This window comes from Micropterus salmoides, unplaced genomic scaffold (genome assembly GCF_014851395.1).
Source record: "Micropterus salmoides isolate LMB-PRFRI ecotype aquatic unplaced genomic scaffold, ASM1485139v1 Ms_hic_scaffold_13, whole genome shotgun sequence".
Taxonomy (NCBI): domain Eukaryota; kingdom Metazoa; phylum Chordata; class Actinopteri; order Centrarchiformes; family Centrarchidae; genus Micropterus; species Micropterus salmoides.
The window spans coordinates 9508292-9534703 of NW_024040374.1; the positions used below are offsets into that span (position 1 = coordinate 9508292).

Below are 26412 nucleotides of genomic sequence, written 5' to 3' on the forward strand. Positions count from 1 at the left end.
CTCAGAAAATTAGAAAGGTGAAAAGGTTCAGTATTGTAGGCTCAAAGTGTCACTCTAATCAGCTAATTAATCCAAAACATCTGCAAAGGGTCCCTGAGCCTTTAATTGGTCTCTCAGTCTGGTTCAGTGGAATTCACAATCATGGGGAAGACTGCTGACCTGACAGTTGTGCAGAAAACCATCATTGACACCCTTTTTGAGGGAAAGCCTCAAAAAGTAATTGCAAAAGAAGTTGGATGTTCTCAAAGTGCTGTATCAAGGCACATTAATAGAAAGTTAAGTGGAAGGGAAAAGTGTGGAAGAAAAAGGTGCACAAGCAGCAGGGATGACTGTAGCCTGGAGAGGATTGTCAGGAAAAGACCATTCAAATGTGTGGAGGAGCTTCACAAGGAGTGGACTGAGGCTGGAGTTACTGCATGAAGAGCCACCACACACAGACGGGTCCTGGACATGGGCTTCAAATGTCGTATTCCTCTTGTCAAGCTGCTCCTGAACAACAAACAACGTCAGAAGCGTCTTACCTGGGCTAAAGGAAAAAAAGAACTGGTCTGTTTCTCAGTGGTCCAAAGTCCTCTTTTCTGATGAGAGCACATTTTGCATCTCATTTGGAAACCAAGGTCGCAGAGTGGAGGAAGAATGGAGAGGCACCAGTGTGAAGTTTCCACAGTCTGTGTCTGTTTGGGGAGCCATGTCATCTGCTGGTGTTGGTCCACTGTGCTTTATTAAGTCCAGAATCAACGCAGCCGTCTACCAGGACATTTTAGAGCACTTTATGCTTTCTTCAGCAGACGAGCTTTAAGGAGATGCTGACTTCATTTTCCTGCAGGACTTGGCACCTGCCCACACTGCCAAAAGTACCAAAACCTTGTTCAATGACCATGGGATTACTGTACTTGATTGGCCAGCAAACTCGCCTGCCCTGAACATGTAATGAGTCTATATAATATATTAGTTTCACCTTTTAAGTTGAATTACTGAAATAAATGAATTTTTGCACGATATGCTAATTTTTCGAGTTTCACCTGTGTATCATAATATGTATCATATCATTCAAATGACCATAATTTGAAATTACATATACCATGCAGGGTTTTTTCTGGCTCATAATAGGCCTTTCAGGGGTGACTACTATGTACAACAGTAAGCATGATTGGTATGCGTACAGTAAAGCCAACTAGTTACCTAATGACCAAAATCTTTGCATTTTCCTATTTCTGATCATTTGATAAACAAAAATGTATATCATGCATGAATAAATTAAACCCTCTTAACAAAACCTGTTTTTAAAAAACCCATTGGAAGCGGGGAGGGGAGGGAGTTTAAGGATTTTCCTTTGGCTCTCGGCGAAACCTTTTTGGGGGAGGTGGCGCCAAAAATTCGTCTATGTAGGAAAAACCCTGCCATTACAGGAAGTGCTTTTTAATAGGAATTATCTGTATGGCCTCATTGGCCTGTGCTCCTCCCCCAAAACAAAGCAGTCAAAAAAAAGCTGAGGTGAACTTCTCCGACCAGCCCACACAGCAAATTTGTCTAGAGCCATTAGTGATGATCGGCTGCTGCTACCTGCTCCTGGTGTTATTGACACCTCCCTGCTGTGGAACTGTTGTTCAGCCCAACCTGCCCAATCAGCAGAAAAAGTTTCTGTGAGTCAGCTAAACTCACAGCACTGACAGACCAGTCAGTTAGTCGGCCAGCTGCATGGCTTGGTGATATACTGTCTGATACAGGGGTGGAACGTTTTCAGCTTTACTTCTGACAGCTGCCTGATACATTGCAGCTACATTATCTGGCGTGCAGAGCTGGAGCATATGCAGTCTGTATATGAATGATCCATTTGCAACTTTTCAGCAGCTTGATGTCATGTAACTGTGACAATTTTGACCCCTATGGAAACTTGTTCACTCATTCTAAAGTTTCCACAGATAAATTACATGATATTTACTTTCTGTCACAGTCATTTTGAAAAGGTGCAAATGGATCATTCATGTCTGGATACAATCAAAAATTTAAGTCACGTAACTACAAATGAAATGAGTTCAAAACCATCAGTAAAAATATACAAATTCAAAACCAAAATTATATTTTATAGAATAACTTTTATTCTGGCACAACAGAAAAAGTATATTCTTTCGAGTGCTGGTAGAGTAGTGCTGCAAATAAACAACTAACTGTTGTTATGCTTTATTTCTGGAGGCGATAAGAGGCTTAAGAGAACAAACTCAAAGAAGCTAAATGTAATTCACACAGAAGGAGGATGTTACGGATAACTGTAAATTGTAAAGGCTTAGGAAGGCAGAGGAGCTAACGCACATTAAGTATAAAAGAAACTGTGGCGCTAACATCTCAGAGTGACCACTGGGCTCGTAATTCCAGCGTAAGCCTTGTTGTCTTTTCTGTTTTGTTCTGGTCAGTTGTGCTCTGTTCTGCTCTGTACCTTAGTTTCATATGACTAAAGAGCTGTATCACAGAGCAGGAATGTCCTCAGACACTGGATGTAGTCTCAGACAGACTTTAAAGGCAAATTTGACAAATAGCCAGAACTAAAGGCACCACTCTAGACACTGCCAGAGAATGCAGTACTTTATTATAAAGGCTGAGCAACACTTCACTTTCCTGGTCACACATATGTTTAAATAGGAAGAAAAAAATCTTTAAAGCAAAAACCTTACAGATGCAGCAAGTTTTTCCACTGGAAATGGGTGACCGTGTAAATAAACTACGTGCTGTAATACTCAGAAAATCATCAGTATACTGCAGTGACAAAATATTATCTCATCAACATGATGGTGAATCATTTAAGTTTCTGATATAATTAAATCCAGTTGGTTAAATTAAAGAGCGTTACCAAGTTCTGTGCTCCAGTCAGCTGCTGCACATACTGTCCAACAGGTCACACTGGTTTTCCTTAATATCCTACATTTATTCACCAAGGATGTTGGAGAAGAGCCGTGCAACCTGTTTACTAATTTGATTTTGATATGCTTGTGCTTGTTTCACACAAGTCTGCACCATGCTTTGTGTGTGTTCTCAGAGTTAAAAAGTACATACTGTCCTAACAGAATCCATCCAAATGTTTTGTACTTTTTTTAGTTTGTTTGTCTGGTTTTCATTTTTACATGGTTTTTAAGTCTCAAATAAATTTGGTAGATATTTTAAGGGAAATCTGATGTTTCTAAAACATATTTTTCAAGTTTGACAATCAGAAGCGAAGACCACTGACAGCTCAATGAGTAGTGCGTTCATCCAGTCAGGTTTAGGAGGGGTTCCTGCTGGGTGTCTGAGCTGTCAATCATCTGTCCATCCATCCATCTATCGTCAACCGCATATCCTGAGTACAGGGTCGCGGGGGGCTGGAGCCAATCCCAGCTGACATCAGGAGAAAGGCGGGGTACACCCTGGACAGGTTGCCAGTCCACAATCATCTGTTATTCAGGCTATTTGAAAGCAAAGACCTACTGTGTCTGTCTGGCCATAGAACAATGAGAAAAGCAGAAATTATCATCTGATGTTGGTGTCATAAGGTCCTTGGTTCTAGATCTTAGGTGTAACAGAGCCAGTTTTGCTCGCTCAGAACCTGTTTTTGTTAAAATGTTTCTAACCGCACATGGTTTTGTTCATTAGGAGCCTTCACCACAGATTCCTTTGTCGCCTTCTAGTCCCTCAGTCCTTCTGTTGATTTGAGGTCGACAGCTTAACTCAGATATTTTAAGGCCAACATGTAAATGAAGATATTTTATTTGTTCTAGAGAAGCAGCTGTGAAGCAGTGCCTGCAGCGCAGAGTTTAGTTCGGCCCAAGTTTCCTTACTGTCTGTAATTAGTTTCATACAAGCCTAAGGGAAGTCTGAAGATGTGTTTAATTAGAATCAAGTGAGAGCAGTTAGGCCAAACTCACATGCATAAAACACACACACATACACAAACGTGCACATACACACAGGTAACAGTGATTAAGGTGGAAAACTGTGTCACCTGGCTCAGGTGGTGTAGAAAAGGAAATATTTCAGTTGTCTATATGTGCCAAAGATACTGTAGCAGCATAAATCTTTGCAGATATTTGCAGGCCTTGTTGTGTTTTACACATACTTATAGTAAAGCTTTGAAAACCTTTTGTTATTACCAAAATATCCTCACCTCCCCTCGCCTGAGGCACATTATTTTTACATTTAACAACAGTAGCTCTGAAACTCTGAGATCTTCTTGGAGCAGCAATAAAGACAACTTGATGTTGAGGATCGACAAATAAAATCAGAAACTTTACTTCATTGGGCTACATCTTAACTTTTAGGCATGGTTTAGAAATTGGCTATAGATATAAAATATAATAGATGTATAAATAAAAATCCCAATTAAATACCCATGAAAATGTTTCTGTTCTGTGTCACATGGAAAGCTATTTAATCATACTGTGGACAGAGACTGTTGCTAATATGAGATCTAATAAACATAACAGGTGAAAAATAAACCCACTTCATTTAAATTAATCTAGTTTCTTTCAATCTAATATAGATATTTCACTGGCTTTGCATTGGCAAATAATAATAAAGTTAAACTTCTGTTTATTCTATTATTTGTAACTGTTCAGTATTCAGCTTTTTGCACAGTTTTGAGAAGAGAAACACAACTTCCCGATAGGAAGGTGCTGCCTTTGTAATCTATTGCTAAATAGAAGACCTAATTCATTTATCAGTCATAGTGTCCAATTTGTCATTATCTTAAATATATTGTAGTTGTATTAGAGAACATAAGTTTAAGATGAACTTCTGCACATGATAAGTATACACTGAAGCTGAACAGTTTTCTTACTTTTTGCAGAGAAATATAAAAACAATATTTATAAATAATGTTAAATTTGTTAGTTAGTTAGAATTGTATAGAACACATATGTGGGCTTGTGTCTCTATAACAAATTTCAGCCCACAGTGCTGCCCCATTGAACAGTGCTCAAAGAACTGACCCTTGGCTGAATCGTGAATTGTTGACCCTTGTTTTTTCCTAAAGAACTTTGCTGGGCCTTTCATTAGAGTTTTCAAGTGTTTTAGAGTGTGCATGCGTGGACATCAAATACACTGCAAAAAGTATGTATTGAAATTTGATTTGCTTTGAGATTTGAGAGTGAAGATCAGCACACCCGCTTGTAGAGTTTAATGGCCCTGACCACCATGATGATGAAGAGTTTCTGGAAGGGAGGGAGCCAAGGCTTCTACAGAGCAATGTTAGCATTTGGTTTACTGAGATAAAATGAAAATTTCCCTGCTGCTTACCATCCCCCTTAACAAATTTCCGCAGATCCCCCACAGCTGTCAGTGGTCGTCAGAAGTCTCAGTCTCAGAAAGTTGTCCCTGTACAGATTTTACACCTCCCCGTAAACCCCCTCCATTACTCTCCTCTCCTCTCCCATCATTCCCCTCATTGTGATGGTAATGGGCTCCATCATGCGTGACCAAAACGGTCAACTTAATTGATGAAAAAGAGATCACCAAGAGGGGGTTTGCATATATCAGACATGAAGGATTTTCATTCACTGAAGGCTTAAGGAATACATTAGGGTACTTGAGAACAGTTGAAGAAGGCTGTCAGTGGGTTTGACGCTCTCATGTAATGTGCTATTAGATTGCTTGGCATGACTCAACATCTGCAAGAACCAGCTCACAGCTGCTCGCTCAATCAAGACCCAGCCTACTCAAACATGCACAAGTGTAGTTCTGTATCAGTCAAAAATAACTTGTCAGTGCGGTCACCCAAACCAGCAGTGGGTCTGTTTCTTGATATTTCTCGACTATCCTACCCTTTCTATGCCACTTGGCCCCAAGCCAATTTATTACTACTGAACACATAAGTCTTTATAAGCAGGACTCAAATATTTACTTTTAATATATACATATTTTTAAAGGCTTAGTTATTTCATAAAATAGCTGGGTAAATAGTGTGTTTTTGTGTGGGACTGTTTCAGAATAAACTACAATGCTTATGTAGCAAAGGGAAATGTCATTGAGTGCAACAGTGTGGCTCAGTAGTGTGCTTTTTTGGACAACAAGGCTCTCCTCTTTGACAGAGAGGAATTAGAGGTAGCACACAGGCAGATTTAGGGTTATCAAAGCTGGAAACCTTGATGTGGCATAAAGTGGTACACTAACGGCGGTATCTCGACCAGTAGAAACTACTTTATGTCAAGTTATGATGAATGAGTCTTCGGTTTTCCTGACAAGGTCATAAGTAAATATTAAAGCATTTGAAAACATAAATATAAAATGCTAAACAAATGCTGCTGCAATACAGTTACAGTATATCTCCCAGAGCAGTGCTCATATTTGCTTTTTCAAATATTCAGCAAGGCTTATTAGTGACTTATTATATATATGTTATTGGTGTCAAAAACTGTTTGCAAAACAATTTGAGCAATAATCAGTGGTTTATGGATAACCTCTATTTGCATACAGCTGACAGACTAGCTTGCTAGAAGTGGTGGACTTTGTGTGTGTGTGTGTGTGTGTGCGCGTGCATGCGCTTGTTTTTATTTTTTTTGAAGGCTTAGACAGGAAGCTCACCTTTCTGTGGTGGGGGTAGAGTTTCAATAAAAGGTCTCTGCCAATAAACAACACTACCCTGCCTGCACAATGCCCATTGTTTATAAAAAGCTAATGTCAAAGCATTCAGCTATTGTGTAAAAATACAAAACTCTATCCTTTTGTTTGGAGAAAATAGGATTGAACATGGCTAAGATAAAAAATTACTGATATTGGGTGTTTCACGCTGTGCTGAGTGTGATTGAGCCTAACAATAACTCTATTTCCATCTACTTTAAATCAAGCTAAAGCAGTGGCAGGCTGTTCTGTTTCAGGATGATGCAACATGCCTCAATAAGGCTTCAACAGTCTTATTTTATAAATTATTTTATATGACAATTATCTTATTTGTTTTTTTATTTATTTTGTTTTTTTGTGTGTGTTGGTAAACTGACATTTTGTACACAGCAGATTCAACATTTGTCTTAGAAGATGCAAATATAAGCCTTGCTCTTCTTCAGTTATGAGCCCACCCTGTCCTATATTTAGACAGGTGAAGGATAAAAGTTTCAATGAAAATGGATAGCATCTGCTCCAGGTTGCAACTGATTGTTTTCCTTAATGATTAATCTGCCGACAGTTAATGGTTTGGTTTGACATTTCAAATTGCTTGTTTTGTCTGACATTCAGATTACACATAAGCAAAGATGCAATGCAAATCCTCCCAACTTAGAAACTGTTTTATTATTTGATTAAGCAAGTATTGAAATATTTTCTGTTTATTGACTAATCAAAGTCTAAGCGGCATTGTGAAGGCAATGTTTCGACACTACCAAATCATCAACAGGGCAAAAAATATCATCATAATGTTGCTTTTTCTCTGTCCAGTTAAGTTTTGGGAGCTTTAAATCCTGTGTGCGGATGCTCTCCATTTTGTCTTACATTATGATAAAGTGCTCAGGGAAAGTGACTGTCTTAAGCTGATGTCAGCCGTGATGTGTCAGTGTTCTGTCATCAACCAGTCTGAGACGCCTCCCAAAACAACCATTTCTCTAGCTGACCACTCTAGAGCCCAGTGTGCTTGACTGTGTCTCTGCTTTGCATGCTCACTGTGCAGGTAGACTATGTGTGTCTGTCTGTGTGTGTGGTTTTGGGTGACACTTCCTTGGCATTCCAGCCATTCCCCTGGTACCTGGGAACTGGCCTGATCTCCTCCAACAGGATATTTTTAGATCCTGAGTAGCAGCTGCTTGTGTCTCTGTCTGCACAGACAGCCCAGCCGTCTGTTGACTGACACATGTGTTACGGCTCAAGAAACTGCACAGTGTGTTTGTAATAATGCTGCCTCAGTCAGGCTGTTTTTCAGATTATGAAGACTTAAGTTAATACAGGTGTGCGTTTGTGTAATTATGACTGCAATGGGTGTAAGGTGGTGTTGTAGTCTGTGTTCAATATGCTTAGCTGCAAGGTAGGCAACCTTTCTCTCAACAACAACCCAGCGCTGTGGCTTTTCTCACATTTTACTGAGTCATGTTCGCCTAGAGGTTTTTGTGCTTGCCAGATGAACGGCAAACAGCGAGATAAGTTGCAGTGGAGTGCAGCAGCAGACATGTACAGTAGTTGAACCCTACTATGAAACATCAGCAAAAAACAAACCAACATTTCGACAGTCACATTTTACATTTAGAGTGGCAGTTGGTGTTGTACATCAGATACCCAAGGTTACAAAATCAGCACCTTGATACTGAATAAATACGACCGCTTAACATTCAAAAGCCTTTTAAATGTATAAAATCTCAAAAGAGAGTGTGTTCTTTCTACAAAACAGGCATGTACTACGCACCTATTAGCGCAGAGAAAACCAGTATTAATATCTGGTACTGTTGTTGATATATTAATGAGAAAAGGCTACTGTGCTACTGTTAAGAGTCACCAGCAAAGAGGGCCTAGAAAAATAACGTCTGTATTTTCATTGTCTGTACTCTTCTGTCACAACCAAACTCTTAAACCATGACAAAGAAAGTGGAATACACACCGGTGTGGTGGGAAAGTAAAATGTATTGGTAAAAAAATATGGTTAAAAAACTCAGTGTGTGTAATGGTAGTCACTAAACCAGTGTTGTAGGGTGTAAAATAAAATGATAAACACAGAAGAAATCATGTTTATTCTTAATTTTTACTTTGATTGTTGCCTATTAAGACCTGAATTTTGATGATCTCTAATATCCTCTTTCTCTAGTAATTTGCCCAATACGCAAATAATTGCGATTAAAAGTTAGGAAATTACAACAAGGAAGAGAGTCAAAAAAAGCAAGCATTAAAACAAAACGGAAATGTAACTATTTGGTGGTTTGTGTTTCACTCTGATAAAAATAAAAGGTGTATGGTGGTGATGATGGGCTACATTGTGTACTGATGACCTACTTTAGCTCAGAATATTGTTGTGTGGTTACAGAAGTTACAGAATGCTTATGCAGTTTTTTTCCCTGCACAATCATATCATTTTGTCATGGCCCAGTAGTAATTGTATTGTATTGCTGATATTGATCAACGCACTTTTGTTTAAAACAGGCTTATATTTTCAATTATGATCAGATGAGAAATGATAATAATTTTTTATAAAGTAAAACTTTGATTACATTAATGGCTCTCAGAAAGCTAATAACATACCAATCGGACCTCTACACAGAACTGTAATGTGTAGTAGTATTAATGTCCGTGTTCCTGCAGTTTATCAAATTGTTTCAAACTCTAAACAGAATCCAAAACTGGTTTTATAAACATTTTAACAATGTTGTAGATGTTTGTTGAATGTTCAGTATGTGACTGATGTGAAATGTTTCCTGCAAGCCGCTAATAAGTCATACTTTCTGTCTTTAGAGGAATATCAGTGGCAAAGTATAATAAGGTTTAAAATCAAAACAAATGTGATATTGCTGTACTGAAGCACCAACTGTCTTTGACTTCCTAATGTTGATTTGCTAACAGACGTGTGTGTGTGTGTTTTATTTGTACCTTGGCAGGGGGAGAAGAATGCCGGCTTTGACGTGCTGTATCACAACATGAAGCATGGCCAGCTGGCAACCAAGGAGCTAGCCGAGTTTGTCCGTGAGAGGTAAGGTTCGAGTGTATTTGTGAGTATCTGTGTGGGAGGTGACTGTAGTGATGGGACGGGTGGAGAAATTCTACATTATTGACTCTGTACTTGGAAAGAAAAGAGATTGTGCCAATGTTGGGTGAAAAGCTCAGAGATTATAAATGAAGTGTTATGGATTCCATCTTTTACTATATCTAACAAGATTCATGATTAAGTCCATTTCAAAGTCCGTCAGCAGAATATAGATTATAGAGAGAACACTTTCTTTCTTTTGTTAAAACCGCTTCAGACGTCTCTCTTTGCTCTGATCTCTGACCCCTCCTCACTCTGTGCTACTTTTAAAGTGTGCTATCTCTCCAGCACACACACACACACACACACACACACACACACACACACACACACACACACACACACACACACAAGTCTGAGTATGTGGATTATCATCTGAGCTTCCTGCCCTACAGAGAGATATCTTTTAAGCATGTTTGCAACTGTTGAGTTTCTAAGTAGAGTGGTAGTGCTCTATGTCGGAGGCTTCTGGTTCTGGAAATAAATATGCCATTCATTTTTCCCATAGACAATTTCAGGTGGCTCACAGTTGAAGCACTTTTACTGCTTGGATCAACTCTCATGGTTAAATCGTCAGTCCAAAATATTAACAACACTTTCATAGTTACAAACCTGTGTACATACAAGCTTTGAGGTAGAAGCTAATTACAACTCACCTTTGTGCATGTAGGCAACAAAGCCAATAATCAAGCTTAAAATTCTGATGTTTACCACTAACAGCAGGCAGAAGCTCAAGATGACAGGTGGCAATAACATGCCAAGATATGCAGCATTATGGCAGCAAAGGCAGGGAAGAAGACTACAAGCTAGTAAACAGGGATGTAAACAATGTTGGATTTAAAATACTTAAAGAATACACACAATTCATTTGGTGCCACTGAAGGAAAACTAACTTTTGTTAGTTTATGAAAACTCCACTAAATGATATGTTTTTCCCATCATCATCAATCATACTTAATTAACTGTCTCTGCTCTGCAATACAAGAGCAATACTTATTTATTCCCATATTATTCTTATTGATCATAAACTGGTAAACGATGTTGACTTTTTGTTTTTTGCCTGTTAGCTTTAGCCTCAGATATTATGTGCGTAGCCATCAAGTACATATTTATTTAAAACGCTTTACAAGATTTTCCTTTTAAAATTAGTCAGTTGGAAACATTAAAGAGACACCATTTCCAACCAATTAATTAAGCTAACATTAGCTTGATCAGCCAGCTAGCTACAGCTGATTAAAAACTACTATCAACATTGCTGGCTGGAAATGAGGAGTCTGCTTCGGTTTACCTCTGTCTGAAATGAAGGACCCATTTATTCAAAAATACTAAGAATTTTTAGGGGTAAATCTAGCACCATTGTTATTGTAAAAGACATATTTGCTGTGCGAGAACTGAAAGCTTGACAGGCTTGCCAATAGTACCTAAAGGGGGCAGTCAATTACCAAATTAATTGTCTTCTCAAAGTGGGTAGTTTGTTATATTGAATACTGTTCTAATCAGCGATTAGCAGTGAGTTTGTGCTCTCACAGCTGGAAGTTAACATACACAGAGTGCACTGTCAGGCCAGTGATATAATCCTGACATTGATTCCACAGCGCCTGTGCACATTCCTCACTGGGGAAATTCACTTATCTTCTTGGACAGCAGCGGACAACAAATCAACCGTGAGGAAATGAAATAGGGCCACTGGGTAAAATAGTGTGTGATCCCACAGGACGGAGGGAAAGGCAATTGTGTTGATAAATTTCTGTATTTGTCTCGCTCCACTTACTTGAATAGCCATTTAGATATAAGACACAATATGAAACACTCATCTAAAGTACCATAACAACTCAAACCTAATTCTCAAGGTTTCTCAGTTGCTGCATGTGACATTCACTCCCGTCATCCTGGTACTCCGTTTAATGGAGATGTATTACCACTTCTTGTTTGTGGGGGGACAATTGGTAGGGATACACAATAGACATAACTCAATTAGTTGGTCAACATTATGGTACTCAAAAGACCATTCTGATAATGTATTCATCGTTGAATTATTTTTATCAAGTTAAAATCACAATTCTTTCTTTTCAAATTCAAGAATATGCAGCTTGTAAGTAGAAAACTTTTGGATATAGAGAGAGCATAATTATACACGCATTACATTCAGTACTTAGGTAATACACTGATTCCAAACCACACATTTATTTGGATGGACAAAGTTCAATCCCAGGTCAAAATAAACTGATCATCTGATTTATGATAGATTTTTAAATGAATGTGATTGAAACATTGTCTTTCTAAATAAACTAGCAGTGATACTGTAAATTTATGGTTGGGAGCGAGTGTGTAGGCATTACTCTTGTTTCAGCACAGTGCAGATCTGATCGGGATTGAAATCTTCCTCCAATAACTGATTTTTTTTTTTATCACTTGGGGACAGAAACAAAATGTAAACACAACTTTGAAATATTATCACTCTTTAAGACGATGTGGTAAACTTGTTGCAGGTGCTTATTTACACATCCAGCAGGGATTGAGCTAGTTAATTGAAAATGAAAATATTTATGAGCCCTTATTGTGATCCAGTTTGAGTTCCAACAAAACCCACCGCTCAAGAACAGCAGTGTTATTCTTTTTGTTTATGACTTTCAGTGCTTCTCAGTCGCAAGTTGTTCTGTTCACCCCCAGGATATTTGGATCAATTCTCCTTCCTTCTTTCTCTTCAGGGTCTACAGATGGTTATTAAAGTTTTATGCCCAGCCTTGCAAAACATGTCAATTTATCATTTAAATGTGGCTTATTGCAACATTTACCCTGCACTGATGAAAATGAATCTTTATCTCAATGACTCTGGTGATGGATGCCCAGAGTTTGGACCAAAGTAAGCACTAGATAGAGAACATAACTTATGAGGCCATTAGCAGAGGCAATCGCGTTGTGAGGAAGTGCTATTGGAGTAAATCACATTCACCAGTCTAAAGTTTATTTAGAAGAATTTCCATTTTAAAGAATGCACACAACATTACTCTTCCTGTTGTTCTTACTGGCAACTCAGACACTGGTAGAAAAACAAAAAGAAAGAAGCCTCTTCTGAGGTTTCAAATTTGTGTGTTCATGATTCTCTGGTTTCTCTTTGGCAACTCTAAATTAGAGTATTGTATTGGTTATTTTAGTAATGCCAATGTGTGTGTTTGTTTTTGCAGTGCTGCTATTGAAGAGACCTACTCCAAATCAATGAGCAAACTCGCCAAGATGGCCAGCAACGGAAGTCCACAGGGGTGAGTTCCATCATGTAAACACATGACAGTCCATCAACTTCAACCAACAGCCCTCTTTCATCCCCTTCATTGCTTTACAGCTGAATGTATACAGTTGGAACGTGTTTGTTACTGTAATTATACATGTAATGGTCATATGGTTACACATGAGATATGAATTAGTACCATCTGCATCACCAAATGTCCGTATTTATGATTCAAATTATTCACTGTCCGCTATTTAGCCTATAGGGTTTGATGCATATGTTGTTTATTAAATGACAGATTTTCTTGTAAATGTATGTACCTACCTAGCGATGAAAAGTTGGATAAAACAATAAATGGTGCTATTTTATTCCTGTAGGCAATGGCATAAAACCATTTTTAATGAACTGAAAACATATTTTCTTAATCTGCTTCTTACTATGAGTGATGGGTTTCTGCATGAAAAGAGTCGGAAACGATTGGTTATTGCACTTGAGATATTTCTGTGGGATATTTTTGTTTCTGTGCTTCTCATCGGTTTTAAAGTGGACAGCGCTCAGTTAGAGGAAAAAAATGTCATGTACTTACTTCCATGCACCAATCCAGATTCAGTAAAGAATCAAAAATGTGATACCAGTCGGTTCAAGTCTGATCAGACCACACCCACACAGTCCCGTTCAAGCAGATGGGCTGAGTTTTTGAATGATAAACTCTTAATACCTCCGGATGTACTTAAAATGTGATTGCTGCTTATTTAGTCCTGACTGTTTAACACTTATTTCAGCTTTTCAATATCTTGTACATATATTAATGTTAATATATTAACAGCGGCAGAAAATGCAGAGTTAACCAGTGGTTGACTTTTCACCTTGCTGAGGTTTTTTCATTATTACATATTCATTTCATTACATGTTCTTTTTTTATGAGTGAGCTTGGCTGTTTTTTAGTCATGTTTTATAATGGTTTGTAGTTACACAATGTTTAAACCTTTTTAATGGCTGAGCTGAAATGGAAGAACATTTTTTCGTTCACAGAAGCTTTAGTTACCAAAGTCTTGGGAAAGTAATTTTATAACATGTCCACAATTTGACACTTGGTATTAGAATAAATCTTTATTGAAAAAGTGGTTTAATCTTTGCAGTCTCACGTGTGTGCTTGATGCTTACCTGTGTATTTCCTAGGACCTTTGCTCCCATGTGGGATGTGTTCAGGGTGTCATCAGACAAACTCGCTCTCTGCCACCTTGAATTGATGAGAAAGATGAATGATCTCATCCGGGACATCAACAAGTACGGAGACGAGCAGGTCAAAATTCACCGCAAGGTAAGTAACTGGGGTGAGGGAAGTTGGATGCTTTACCGATATCCTGACCTGACCTGTCCTGAACATCGACTTGAATATTTTTTCATTACTTGTTCTGCATTATGCCTCTGTCTTCCTGATCTGATTTATCTCACAGAAAATCCAATTATTGTCTTCTCCCTTCATGGTAATGCATTTTCCCTTAAAGTATCAAGTACAATAATGATCTGTACAGTATGTCTGTGTGTTGTATTTTTGTGTGTGTGTGTGTGTGTGTGTGTGTGTGTGTGTGTGTGCATGCATATCACCCAGACAAAGGAGGAGATGGCGGGGACAGTGGAGGCGGTGCAGGCACTGCAAGTTCAGAGCGGTCACCTTCAGAAGTCAAAGGAGGGTTACCACGCCAAGTGTTTGGAGCTGGACCGGCTCAGGAAGGAGGGAGGTCCACAGAAAGAACTGGAGAAAGTTAGCCACCACTTTCTCTATTTTCAAGATTGTTTTACAGGCAGTTCAGATTTTAAACAGAACAGAAGCTAGCTAATCAAGTGTCCTCTGAAAGAAACTTAAAGGGTTGGTTCACACAAATCTGTCTCTGAGATTTCTGCCTCCACCCCAGTACAAGGAAAGTGAGGTACTATTTAGTTTGTGGTGCTAACAGCATTGAAATTATACTTTGAAAACTTCAGTAGCATCTTTCCAAAAACCACGTCGCAGTTACACAACTAACAAGAAAGTAGGGAAGGATCATTGTGCCCACCCTTGTTTACTCTGTGTGTTTAAATCAGCAAAATCTGCATTGTGCAACTGGTTCACACTCTCTACTGTAATTCTCTGTTGAAGTTCACATTGCTGTTTCTTTAGTCTTTTGTGATGCACAGCATTTTTTAGAATACATGAGTGCGAATCAGTTTACTTTATGCTAGATCATACCAAAGAAATAGTTCATATCAAAACTTTATTAGTTAGTAGAGTTATTTTGTAGGTGAAGAGGAGCAATCCTTGAACAAAAAACCCATCAGATTTTAGAAGAGCTAATAGTCACTGGTGGTGATGATGTATAAATCCACTATTTAAAATCGTTCATGGTTGAGTAATAATCATTTAACAAAACGCTCCCAACTCAAGGTCCACCTACTACTTGCTCTGTTGAAAGCAACCATAACACACATTGTCCTTATGGTCTTTATTCATTATAATAAATCCGTGTTATTTTTTTACTATGCAACATAGTTGATATAGCGAAAAGAGTTTTAAAACAAATGCTTTTCATTATAATAAATCAAAAAGCAGACATGTATAATAAATCTGAAAGGGCATAATTTGTAAATTTGTATTAAAAGAATATTCAAGTCCAGATGATCCATTGTCCTGCATCAATATTCCTTAGAAAGCTCTGGGATGTCACGTTATTATTGTCTGTCTTGTGACCCTAAAATTCATCATATGCTTGTTTCTTGTGGTTCACTCATGGTGACAAGAGTTGTCTGTTATATTGAGATTAAATTAATTAGCTTTTTCCTGTCTCATTTACTCACTGAGCTATTCATTTTTATTCCAGGTTTCTGAATGAGAGTCCATAGCTAAAGGCCATTATTTTACTCTTCCTTTTCTTTCTCACTAGGCGGAGCTGAAGTCTAAGAAAGCAGCTGAGTCATTTGCGTTGTGCATCGAGAAGTACAACCGCGTCGGAGGAGAGTTTGAGCAGAAGATGAGCGAGTCTGCCCAGGTCAGCTCTGACTGCTGCTAGGCTGAGGGCCACTTTTTTTTGTGTCTCTCTCCCACCCTCTTATTATCTTTTTTTTTTTTATGTATTTCTTCTTCTCCTGGGCTTTATTGTTCTCTTCATCTCAGTGACTCACCCTCTCTGTAACCTCCCACCACACAAGAACTCCCTTACCCTTTCATTTATTATCCTACATCATGTCATCCCGAAAGATGGAAACCTCCACCCCCTACTCCTAAACACCCACCCACTTGCACACATGCACTCCATGCCCCCTGCGCTCATTAACTTTAATCACTGCCTCCACACTTCCATGGTTACTGCTACTGTTTCCATGGAAATCTTCAACAATCCCCAATGACAGCTTCTGTATTTTACTGTTGAAATGATTGAAATCCTTGTGACCAATTATTTTGAGCTTTGAGGAGGAAGATCTGGTCATTATCATGAGGGGGAATGTGGTACCTGGAAGAAAAACACGTGTTAAAAGATGGAAGAAGAAATTGAGGAAGACTAAATGAATAATAGATCAGTAAATAAGAGACCAATGTGCTTTTTTTTTAAGTAGATCAGAAGATAAATTATTTCATATCTGTAGTTCAGTTCATTTGGTCTGGACCAAGGGAAAATAAAACACACATTGTTGTCTTGTTTGCTTGTTTTACAAACAAACTGCAAACCTGAAATTATACAGATGGACAGGTGACTTATGATTGGACCGTTTTGGCATCGTAGACCCATTTAGGGAAATCAGATTCCAGTGACTGACAGCAAGTTATACTGCACATTACTGTATATTTAGCTCCTCTGGTGTTCATGAAGAGCTCACGAAAAAGAAATAGACAAACAGGACAAAAAGAGGCATTTTGTACTGTGTGGTTGCTTCCTTTAACTCATTTTACTCCCTTTTTATTGGGGAGCTTCTTAAATACACAGGGATATCCCCACAGTTGCATGGTACATACATGTTACTGTGGTTACCAAACAATGTTCTATAAATATAAGCTATACGTTGCTTATGCAGATTGGATGCTTGGAGGATGCTTTCTAAACAGTGCATGATCAGCAGATGGATTTAACAGTAATTTCACTTCATTCTAAAATCACATATCAACTATCACACAGGCTACTTGTTGGTCCATGTGCCTTCACACCATCAACAAACCGAACCACAGTCCGCTTGGAAGTAGACTGAGACCTTCCTTTTCAGGGTCTCTTGGTCCCAATGCACCAGATTTTGATTGAACGCTTTCACACCAGCCCAAAGGAACTGAACTAAACAGGCAAACGCGCAAGAGTTTGTTAAAACTGAACCAAACAGTGTAGGTGTGAAAGGATCCTAAAATACCGTTTGCAGAGCCTAGGGTGGTGGCGCATGACAGATGGTAACGAAGTTCAAATGCTGACAGCAGTTGGGAAGAGTCAGCAGAGAATGTTTTATGTTTGCTCTCTCTGTCCAGTTTTTGGCCAGTTAATTGGAGAAAAGAAACTCTGCTCACAAACTAATTTCTCAAACAAAAGCCAATGGCACTAAATCAAGACAATTCCCCTAAACCAGACAGCGACAAATGAGCTGGCTGACTAAAGAGCAGGATCAAACTTAAATACTAAATCCCCTTGAAATTATTGCTGGTTTAAAGACCTGGCAACCCTGAGCCTCTTCTGCTGGCTGCCTGCCTCTCTGTAGCTGCTCCTGAATCCTCAGATCTGGTTAAAAGGCTATTTTCACTTTATTGCATACTATTGCAGTGAATTTAGAGTTTAAAGTTCCTGTTTTGTTGGATTTTGGTTGCTTCTCTGAATGTTCCTGAAATCCATACCATTCTGCACAGACACAGTGAATTGAGGAAGAACAACAGAAAGAAACAGAAACAACCACAGCAATAAAGATTAACATAACACGTACCAAAGACAAAGAAGCAACCACTAAAATAACAATACCAGACAAAAACACAAAATCAGCCTCTTATCAATGAACATATCCTGTAGAGCATCAGACTTAACAACATATTTATAATTCGAAATCAACAAGTCATCACAAAAGGAAAGCCAAATCCTAATTCTAGTATATACATTTACACACTTGTGAAAACTACTGGAAAAGTTGCATTTTTTTGCTGTTTGTTAAAAAAATCTTGTGTCCAAAATCGAGCTTTTCAGCAACTTAAAAACCAGCTGTGTTTTAAAATAGATGTCTGTGTAGCTTTGGTGGTATTTGGTTAATTTGCACAAACGTTCAGTGAATGACATCCGCCCAAAGAGAAATACAGCTTAACCAACAATTTAACAGTTTAACATGTTAACAGATTATTTTTCTTCTTTGCCATGGTGTGTGTGTGTGTGTGTGTGTGTGTGTGTGTGTATACATGTTTGTGTGAGTAGAAGTTTCAGGAGATCGAGGAAGCCCACCTGCGGCAAATGAAACAGCTGATCAAAGGTTACTCCCACTCTATAGAAGACACCCATGTTCAAGTGGGACAGGTGTGTTGTAGCTGACAATACAACCTGCTCTGATGACAGTTACAAAGATTCAAGATATATCTATAAAAAAGTCATGTTAAAATAGAGAATGCAATTTCTGAAGAAACTACTCTTATTTCATTACTAATTTATGAGCCATCATTACCAACAGTTTTTTTTTTTTTCATCAGGCTATCCTTGGAGTAATGTTTAGTTAAAGCTCAGCGTGATAACTTGGCACAACAATAGCACCCTTGTTAGACTGTCAGAATTTGCCATTGTAGTTTCATTCCTCCTATTGCACGATTGATGTTAATACACAGAAGTGATTTGGAATTTAGTCCTTGCAAATGCTTTAGTAGTGTAAAAACATTTTTTCCATTCTGATTCCATTTCTTGAGCTCTAAAGGCATTTATTATGTCTGATACGTAAAAGCCAGATGCTCCCTGGTGACAAAAAACATACCTTTTTTGGAACTTTTTTTATCTAATCGTGAGGACCAAATAATCATTATGTTCTGCTGCAGGTTCACGAGGAATTCAAGCAGAATGTGGAAAACATCGGCATCGACAACCTCATCCAGAAATTTGCAGAGCTGAAGGGCACAGGCAAAGACAGACCAGGTACAGTCGGCTCACTGGGGTGGATTTTGGCTTGTTTCCAGTAGAAGGGAAATAAAAGCATAAACACACAGCTTACATAACAGTAGAAATGTGAAAAACACCCACACTCAAAACAGTATTGTGGAGGCGAAATAATTCATAGTGACAAGATACAACAGTGAGTTGTAACTTCTACAGAGTGCCTTTATGCATACATTTGTGTTTTCTGAATGTGTTTTATTCTTATGAAGCTACCTATTGTCTTGGCAGCTCTGGTTGGTTTTGATGAGTACATGACAGCTTTCGCACCTGAAGGTGGGAAAAAGAGTCGAGTGAAAACCTTTAGGATCCCCGGCCTGGGCAAGCGGGACAAGGAGCCAGACTCTACGTGAGTATATCTCACACACACACACACACACACACAAATATGCTGTGCTCTACAAGCCCTGATCATTTGAAACTGAAATTTGATCTTCAGTCTGAGTCAGTACTGAATAATCAAAACACATCTATGTGTTTTTGGTATTTGCAGAGACTCCGCAGTGACGGACGCACTGGTGAGTATCGGATATAATTCACACCCAAACATCGCAGCTCCAAAATCATTGACTCAATCATTGGTTTTGTCTGCAGTTATCCTTGAGTGTTTAGAGCACTTCTGGACTGTGAGAAGAGTGGGGTTTTTTTTGGAGGGGGGGGCTTTACATCAGGCGACGGCGTAGCCTCTGCGTAACCCCTTAGCCTACGCCGTCGATTTCACGCAGAAGTATAAATTTAAATTAAGTGTCTGTGCATGTATAGTAAGAAGGTGAGCTGTGGATCATGTGTGTGATAGGACGTGACTGATGGTGTGGAGTTTCCCAGGTTTATTCTAGTACTTCTGAGAAGAGGTTTCTGAGATACTTTGGCAGCCAGAGGGGAAGTGTGTGACTGCATAAGGGTGTGTATTTGTATATGTATGTGCCTGCCTGTGTGCACGTGGTGTGTGTATGTGTTTGTGTGTGAAAGGACTTTAGATGCTGTCAGAAAGCCACCACACAGACTGACGTGGAAGAAGAGGGTGAACAGCAAGTACTGGTAATGTTAGCAGAGGTCACTTTTAAAACATGTTGCATAAGAGCACAGGCACCGATAGTCTATTCACCTTCTAGGTTGAACATTATAAAAGTTATTATCTAAACAAAAAAAGAGAGAGTGTCTATATGCATTTCTACTGATGCTTGATTTATTTTATTTTTTAAAAAAAAGTTAAACCAGAAAGCAAGCAAGTCTGCTGTCATTAGATCATAATAGTGTTTTCCTCCAAAATATATTGTTGGATGCTGAGAAGCCCTTAAAGAAACATATAACTGAATGAGAGGGTGGATGCAATTTAGATTTTAGTCAAAGTGCAAGTCTCTACTACTTAAAGCTGCGTTTATGGATGTTTTGCTACTAGAGGGTAGAAGAACTCTGACACAAGTTTACCGACAAACATCACTGACATACTAAGGTTGCATTGGACTTTCTTGTTGTCCATTATTTGGACAAGAGCAGGCTGTGTACAGTGAATTTTTAAAACTACTTTTTTTTTTTGCTGAAAACGCCTGCCTGCTGTGGCCAAAAATGGGGTGAGAGTGAATCAAAACAGGATAGTTGCGGGCAATGCAGATAAACAATGAGCTAAAGCTCTGAAAAGCCACGTGGAGCTGCAGATTCAGGTGATAATTCTCTGTAGGTTCATCATTATGAGTGACCCTTTTCACATTTTCTCATTGTTTTCATGCTGTCATTTGAAACGTTATTGTAAAAATATCAAATGTAGTAGCTTTAAATTTATGTGACTGCTGTAGTTACTTCGACTTCTTCAGTCTCAAGACACCATTACGCATTAAAGAACCAGTTCTGAGTATTCCTTAATCACTGTGGTCTGAAAAAACATCAGTGGCTACAGTTACACTTGTCATGTTAACTTGACCTGTTGAGATCTGTTGTGAAATCAGATCTAATCAAATACCATCTCTGTATGCCCACACTCAGTTTAAAAATAACTGCTCCCAGGTTAGCTGGATTGTAAGTCTGGCCTTCCTCATGTCTCTTATTTTGAACATCATATGACTATAACAGCTGACATGTTTCTACACATTCTGGCTTGATGAAATGATTTAAAGCAAACTGAAAGCACACCTGTAGCTTTAGCACACTGCTTTGTTTGAGCTGTTGGCACTAACATGTTAAATGTTTAACAGTTGTAGCAGTTAGTCACTGACTCACACTTACACTTTTAACTAATTTGTAGGGTCTGTTTATTCTCTCACGCACTCTAATATAAAGCTCACAGTTGTGCGTGCAGGCTGCAGTGCTGAGTAACACAGTATGATAAAGCACTTCTGTGTGTATCATATGTGACTGAAGTGCCATTTGTCTCAGTGTTGCTGACCCAGCTGGTGTTGGACTCCTTCTCTTTCTCCTGTCTCCGTGTGTGTGTGTGGGTGTGTGTGTGTTCCCATTCATATAGAATTCACCCCTGGAAGTAGACGATGAGGGATTTGTCATCCGAGCTGACAGCGCACAGAATGATATCCTTTTTTGGCTCAAAAGTTTAGACAGGATAATTAATACAACAATATCATATTACAACTTTTAACTTTTCATTCTTTAAATAATAACACTCATTTATAGTCATTATTTGTTTTAGGTTAATCAAGTTACTATCAACGGGTGTTTTTCTGTGCCAAATACAATTTACCAAAGGGCTCTTGAACTCTACGGGATAGATGAACATAATTCTTCCAAAAGATTTGGTGTTTTGATGATGGTGATGGAGAGGGCTATCTAACACATTAGTCCAAAATCTACCATAGGTGTTCAGCTGGGTCTTTTTGACCCTTTTTGAATTAAAACAAACCAGAGTTAGAAGCACAACTGTAAATTAACAGTAACTGGAGCCTTTTTCCAATTCATCACATCACTTCAGTTAAATCACACACATATTTCAGATTCATAAAGATGTCTGAAGGATTTCACAAACTTGACTCCCTCACATGACACAATTTGCACCAAATTAAACCTCATGAGACTGTTAAATAGACTCTAAAAAAAACACTAACTGAGATGGAGGCATTTTAAATAAAGCGTAATCAGAAGGTTGGAGGTAAGAGGGTGGTTTTAATTTGTTCACACAAACGGCTACTTTCATGGCCTCATTAACTGTAGAGCCAGACCACTATAAAGATCTTTATCCTATTTGTTAGCGCAAATAACTGAATGCCTCCCCTTTGTTAAATACAGACGAGCAAAAGCCTGCCATGCACCACAATGGGATATGAATAAATTGTCCTCCTAACCTAACACTCAATGTCCTGGCTCTTCAGCCCTGATCCATTTATCAGTGGTAGCCCTCAGTCCTGACAGCTCTGAGATAACAACTCTTCCTGACTTTGTCATCCTACCAGTCGAGGTCCCCTGCCTGCTCAGAATAGATGGTTCACGTTCTTTAAAGGCCTTCAGGCAGCATATGTCCTGCAGTTTGTCTGAATCTTATAAACACATGACCCAAAAACACCTCACATGAAATGACATAACACTTCCACGTGCAGGAGAGGCAAAAGAAAGCGGACGAGAAGGCGACTTCCGTTAGAGGTGATGGTGTGGCAGGAAGTGGCAGTTTGGCTGCTCTGCACTCCTCACCTCCAGCACGCTCTGTGGTGCTTCTTCCTCCATTTTTGTTTTGCAAATGTGTCTGTGTTGCACTGTACGTTGCTTCACATCCCTTGTCTGATGTCCTGATTTGTTCAGTCTTACAATGGATAAAAATTGCTCTCTTTGCTCTTCAAGGAAAAAAAATCCCAGCATGTGTCCAAATAGTAATTTTCACAGAGAGCAGAGGTAATAAAACTCACACCTGCTGGTTTATAATGCATTTTTTGGTCTCAATTTAGTTTTATTTCACAGTTGCTTTGGTTCCATTTTTCAATGTTCAGTTTTCTTTGCTCTTATTATTGTCCTCAAAATTTCACACAGCACCACATCTGTATCAAGTAATACATAATACAGTTTATCAGAGCATTAAAACATCGTCATAAAAACAGGATATGCAGTGAATATTCTTCAAGATTATACAAACGGCAACACGAAAAAAAATGTAATTTATGCAGAAGTAAGTATTTGAATTTTTTTAATTTTAATTTTATTTTAACTTTATTGCAACAAGAAAACAGACCGAGACCTGGATCTCTTTTTAGCCTGTGCCCTGTGTAAACATGTACAGTAGACAAACAAGCAAATATTTAAAAATGTATTAAAACAAACAAAACCAAGTGTTTAACTTAAAAGGTAAAGGTACTTTATTGTCACATACATATACACGTAGCGAAATCTATTCTTTGCATTTAACCCATCCCTTAAGGAAGCAGTGGGCAGCCACTTTGCAGCGCCTGGGGACCAACGGAATGGAGAACATTTTTCGTTTACACTTATCTAAAATACATTAGGCTTTCAGCAATACAACAGTATTCAACAGTATATAGTCCTGGAAACCATATAACAGTACAGCAAACCACCATTTACACTTACAACATACACCAGACAGACACGCATTGCAGCATATTTACAGTAATCAAAAGCAGACATTTTATTTCTTTAACCTTTCTACTAATGCCTTACTTTTGGAAAATATGACTTGTCGTGCTCAGGCAGTTATGTTGCAATGCTTTTCACAATTTATTAATGTTAAGATTCAGTGAAGAATTTATTGTCATTCTCTCCACATACTCCCAAAATTGCATTCCTTCAGTGCTTCAGTGTACACAATAAGAACAGATACAATAAAAAAAGACAAGACTGAATTGCAAATAGTATTAAGTTAAGTGCAATGAATGAAAAGTTCCGTTACACATGTAAAGATATGCCTTTAATTAAAAACAGTGAAAGGTTCAAATGGATAAAACGGTTAAATAAATAAAAAATGATAAAAAAATAAAACAAGGAAAAATCCTTGCAAACACATGTTGCATTGATTTGTGCTAAATGCTTGGGATTAATATTAGGTGGCTGTATTTGGAGGAATGAGCTGATTTAGTGTTTTGCACTAAAGAATAGAAGAATGTAAGAATTCAAGTCTGATCGACTCTCTACGTTACAAGTTTTTCACATTAAAACTAAAAATGAATCCAAAACAGTGGTAAAAGCCAATGTAAGCCAAAAAGGGCTCTCTTTGTCTCTTTCAAAGGGCCTGTAACACTTTCTTTTCTTGACGCGCACTTGCCATCACTACAACACCATCACTTTTCATTCCCTGTTTATAGTAGGAGCTTGTTCTCCTTGACCATCCTCTCTCTCTGTACGCTGCTCTGAGGAGAAGGAGAACAACTTTTACTCCAGTGACTCAGACTTTGACGACGAGGAGCCCAAGAAGTTCCACATCCAGATCAGACCGGTCGCCAGCAGCAATCGCAGTAACTCTGCTGCCACAGAGAAAGAGCTGAAAGCCACCGTGGGGGCGCTCACTCTGCCGCCTAACAGAGGGGAAAGGCAAAAGGTTGTTGTCATTTTCTGTATGTTTGTCAGGATTCTTCTTAAGACATGAGCATTTTTCCCCAAGAAGATAAAGACTTTTTCTAAACGCAGATACCCTGAGCTAGTTCCATTCCCAGAAGAAGGCTGAGAATGAGTCTCCACTCTCAAATGTAAACCTTACGATTACATATTAGCATGTTGTACGTGTTTAAGGACAATCCTGCCAATATTATCTTATGTTTTGCCTTATTGTCAACAATTCCCATTAAAAAAAACTAAATCAACAAAGAATTCATCCAACTATTTCAGCTGTGTAGCCACAGCCTGATAGATTTTATTCATCTTCTCGTTATCCAAAAAATGTTAATGTTAGTATTAAAGTATTATTATCACTGTTCCACTGGGTAAAATGTTGATTCATTACAATGAACATGAGTCCTGCTGCTGTAAATAATCACTACAGCCCCAAATGCATGCTAATTTGCAGCTGAAAATAGTCCCAAAGAAGCACAATTACTTCTTTGTCTTCAGGGTTTTGGTTCATTTCCTTTACATGAGTCATGTGTATTGACCAGATCTATTCCCCTCTCTTGATTTTCAGGTGTCTGTCAAGCGCCATCTCTCCAGTAAGTTCATTCAAATGTTTCTCTTTCCTGTACCATAAAGCAACAGGGAATATATAGTATGTTGTTGTCTGTGTACTGCATCTTATAGTACAGACTTTTGAAAGCTGTTGTCTCTTTAGGAAACTCAAGTACTGCAGGAGGTCGCTCAGAAGAGGGCGAGAGTTTCTCCACCAGGGGTGAGTCTGATTTTAATCTCTCTATATCTTTGTCTGTCTGTCAAGTTATGCTTTTTTGAAACATCTTTATTTTTGTGTTGAGCTGAAATTATTAGTTGCTTAACAAATGAATCAATCAACAGAAAATGACTGTTGCAATTATTTTGATTCATAATTTTTAGAGGAAAAATGCAATCAATTTGTACGCACCACTTTGGGCTCAGTGAAATTGTAATGGGATTTTTAAATATATTTTATGAATTGATTATTGAGAAACACATCAATCGTTGATGAAAATAATTCTTAGTTGGAGCCTTCATTTTGTACAAATCTGTACAGCTGTGACGAAAGATTATCATCAATCATTGAGCGGTGAAGCCTGTCATGTTGTGCATTTATACCTGTAATGAGGGTTTTAAGTTACAATCATTTCATTGTAATTTGAAAAGGATAAAAACCATTTCCCTCACACATTGTGTAATTATTCCTTCGTGCCGCATCGGTCTACCTCCAGCCTGTTTTGCCCATGTTTTCCTCTAGAGAGCAAATCTCTTTATTGGCTGACCTTGCATGAACAGCCACCCTTCATTAGTCAACCTGGCCCTCTGCTCGTGCTCCAAAGCATGTTTTATCACTGACACGTTCGTTAGCTGCCAGAAGGTTAGACTGGAGCGGGAGGCTACAACCTGCTGCTTCACAGCAGCGAGGAGTCTCTCTCTCTTAAATCCAGAGGTGGCAGGATTAACGATGAGCATTTGATTAAAGCGGTTGCCCTGCAGGGACAGCTGAGGTGGCTGGAGCAGAGTGAGACCGGGCTAATTGCTGGAGTTTATCACAGAGAAGGTAGTGGCTGATGAGTTTTACCTCATGTCGTCCTATCTTACTTGATCTCAGCCGTCCCTCAGCGCTCTGAGGAAGAACACCATGCTGCTGATTAGTCCTGATTAGGGAACGTGCTCTGCAGTGAGTCAGTGTGTGTGTGTGTGTGTGTTGTCTCTTTACAGATGGAGAGCAGGAGGGCCTACGCAGGTCCACCTCCAGTCCTGATCATAGCAGGTAAGATGGCTCTGCCCTTCATATCTGTCTCTGAGCAGTGCAGAGAGAGATGTATTTGGAGGTTAAATTGCATCATTAGTGGCCTTTTCAAGTT

At 38.7% G+C, this 26412-nt stretch overlaps 1 protein-coding gene across 4 annotated transcripts in view; it reads left to right on the forward strand.

The window, feature by feature from the left end:
• The window catches only part of fcho1 (FCH and mu domain containing endocytic adaptor 1), a gene marked incomplete at its 3' end in the record, with an annotated part of 61215 nt that overhangs the window by 22813 nt on the left and 11990 nt on the right, over positions 1-26412 (forward strand). For 3 of the 4 annotated variants that reach the window (XM_038715378.1, XM_038715380.1, XM_038715379.1), the window contains 15 exon segments: positions 9528-9619; positions 12859-12933; positions 14079-14220; positions 14512-14664; positions 15821-15925; positions 18305-18403; positions 18910-19006; positions 19256-19373; positions 19518-19542; positions 19994-20062; positions 21483-21543; positions 24310-24503; positions 25083-25107; positions 25227-25283; positions 26267-26318. In XM_038715378.1, the coding sequence (XP_038571306.1) occupies positions 9528-9619; positions 12859-12933; positions 14079-14220; positions 14512-14664; positions 15821-15925; positions 18305-18403; positions 18910-19006; positions 19256-19373; positions 19518-19542; positions 19994-20062; positions 21483-21543; positions 24310-24503; positions 25083-25107; positions 25227-25283; positions 26267-26318 (1364 nt within the window). 4 annotated transcript variants of the gene reach the window in all.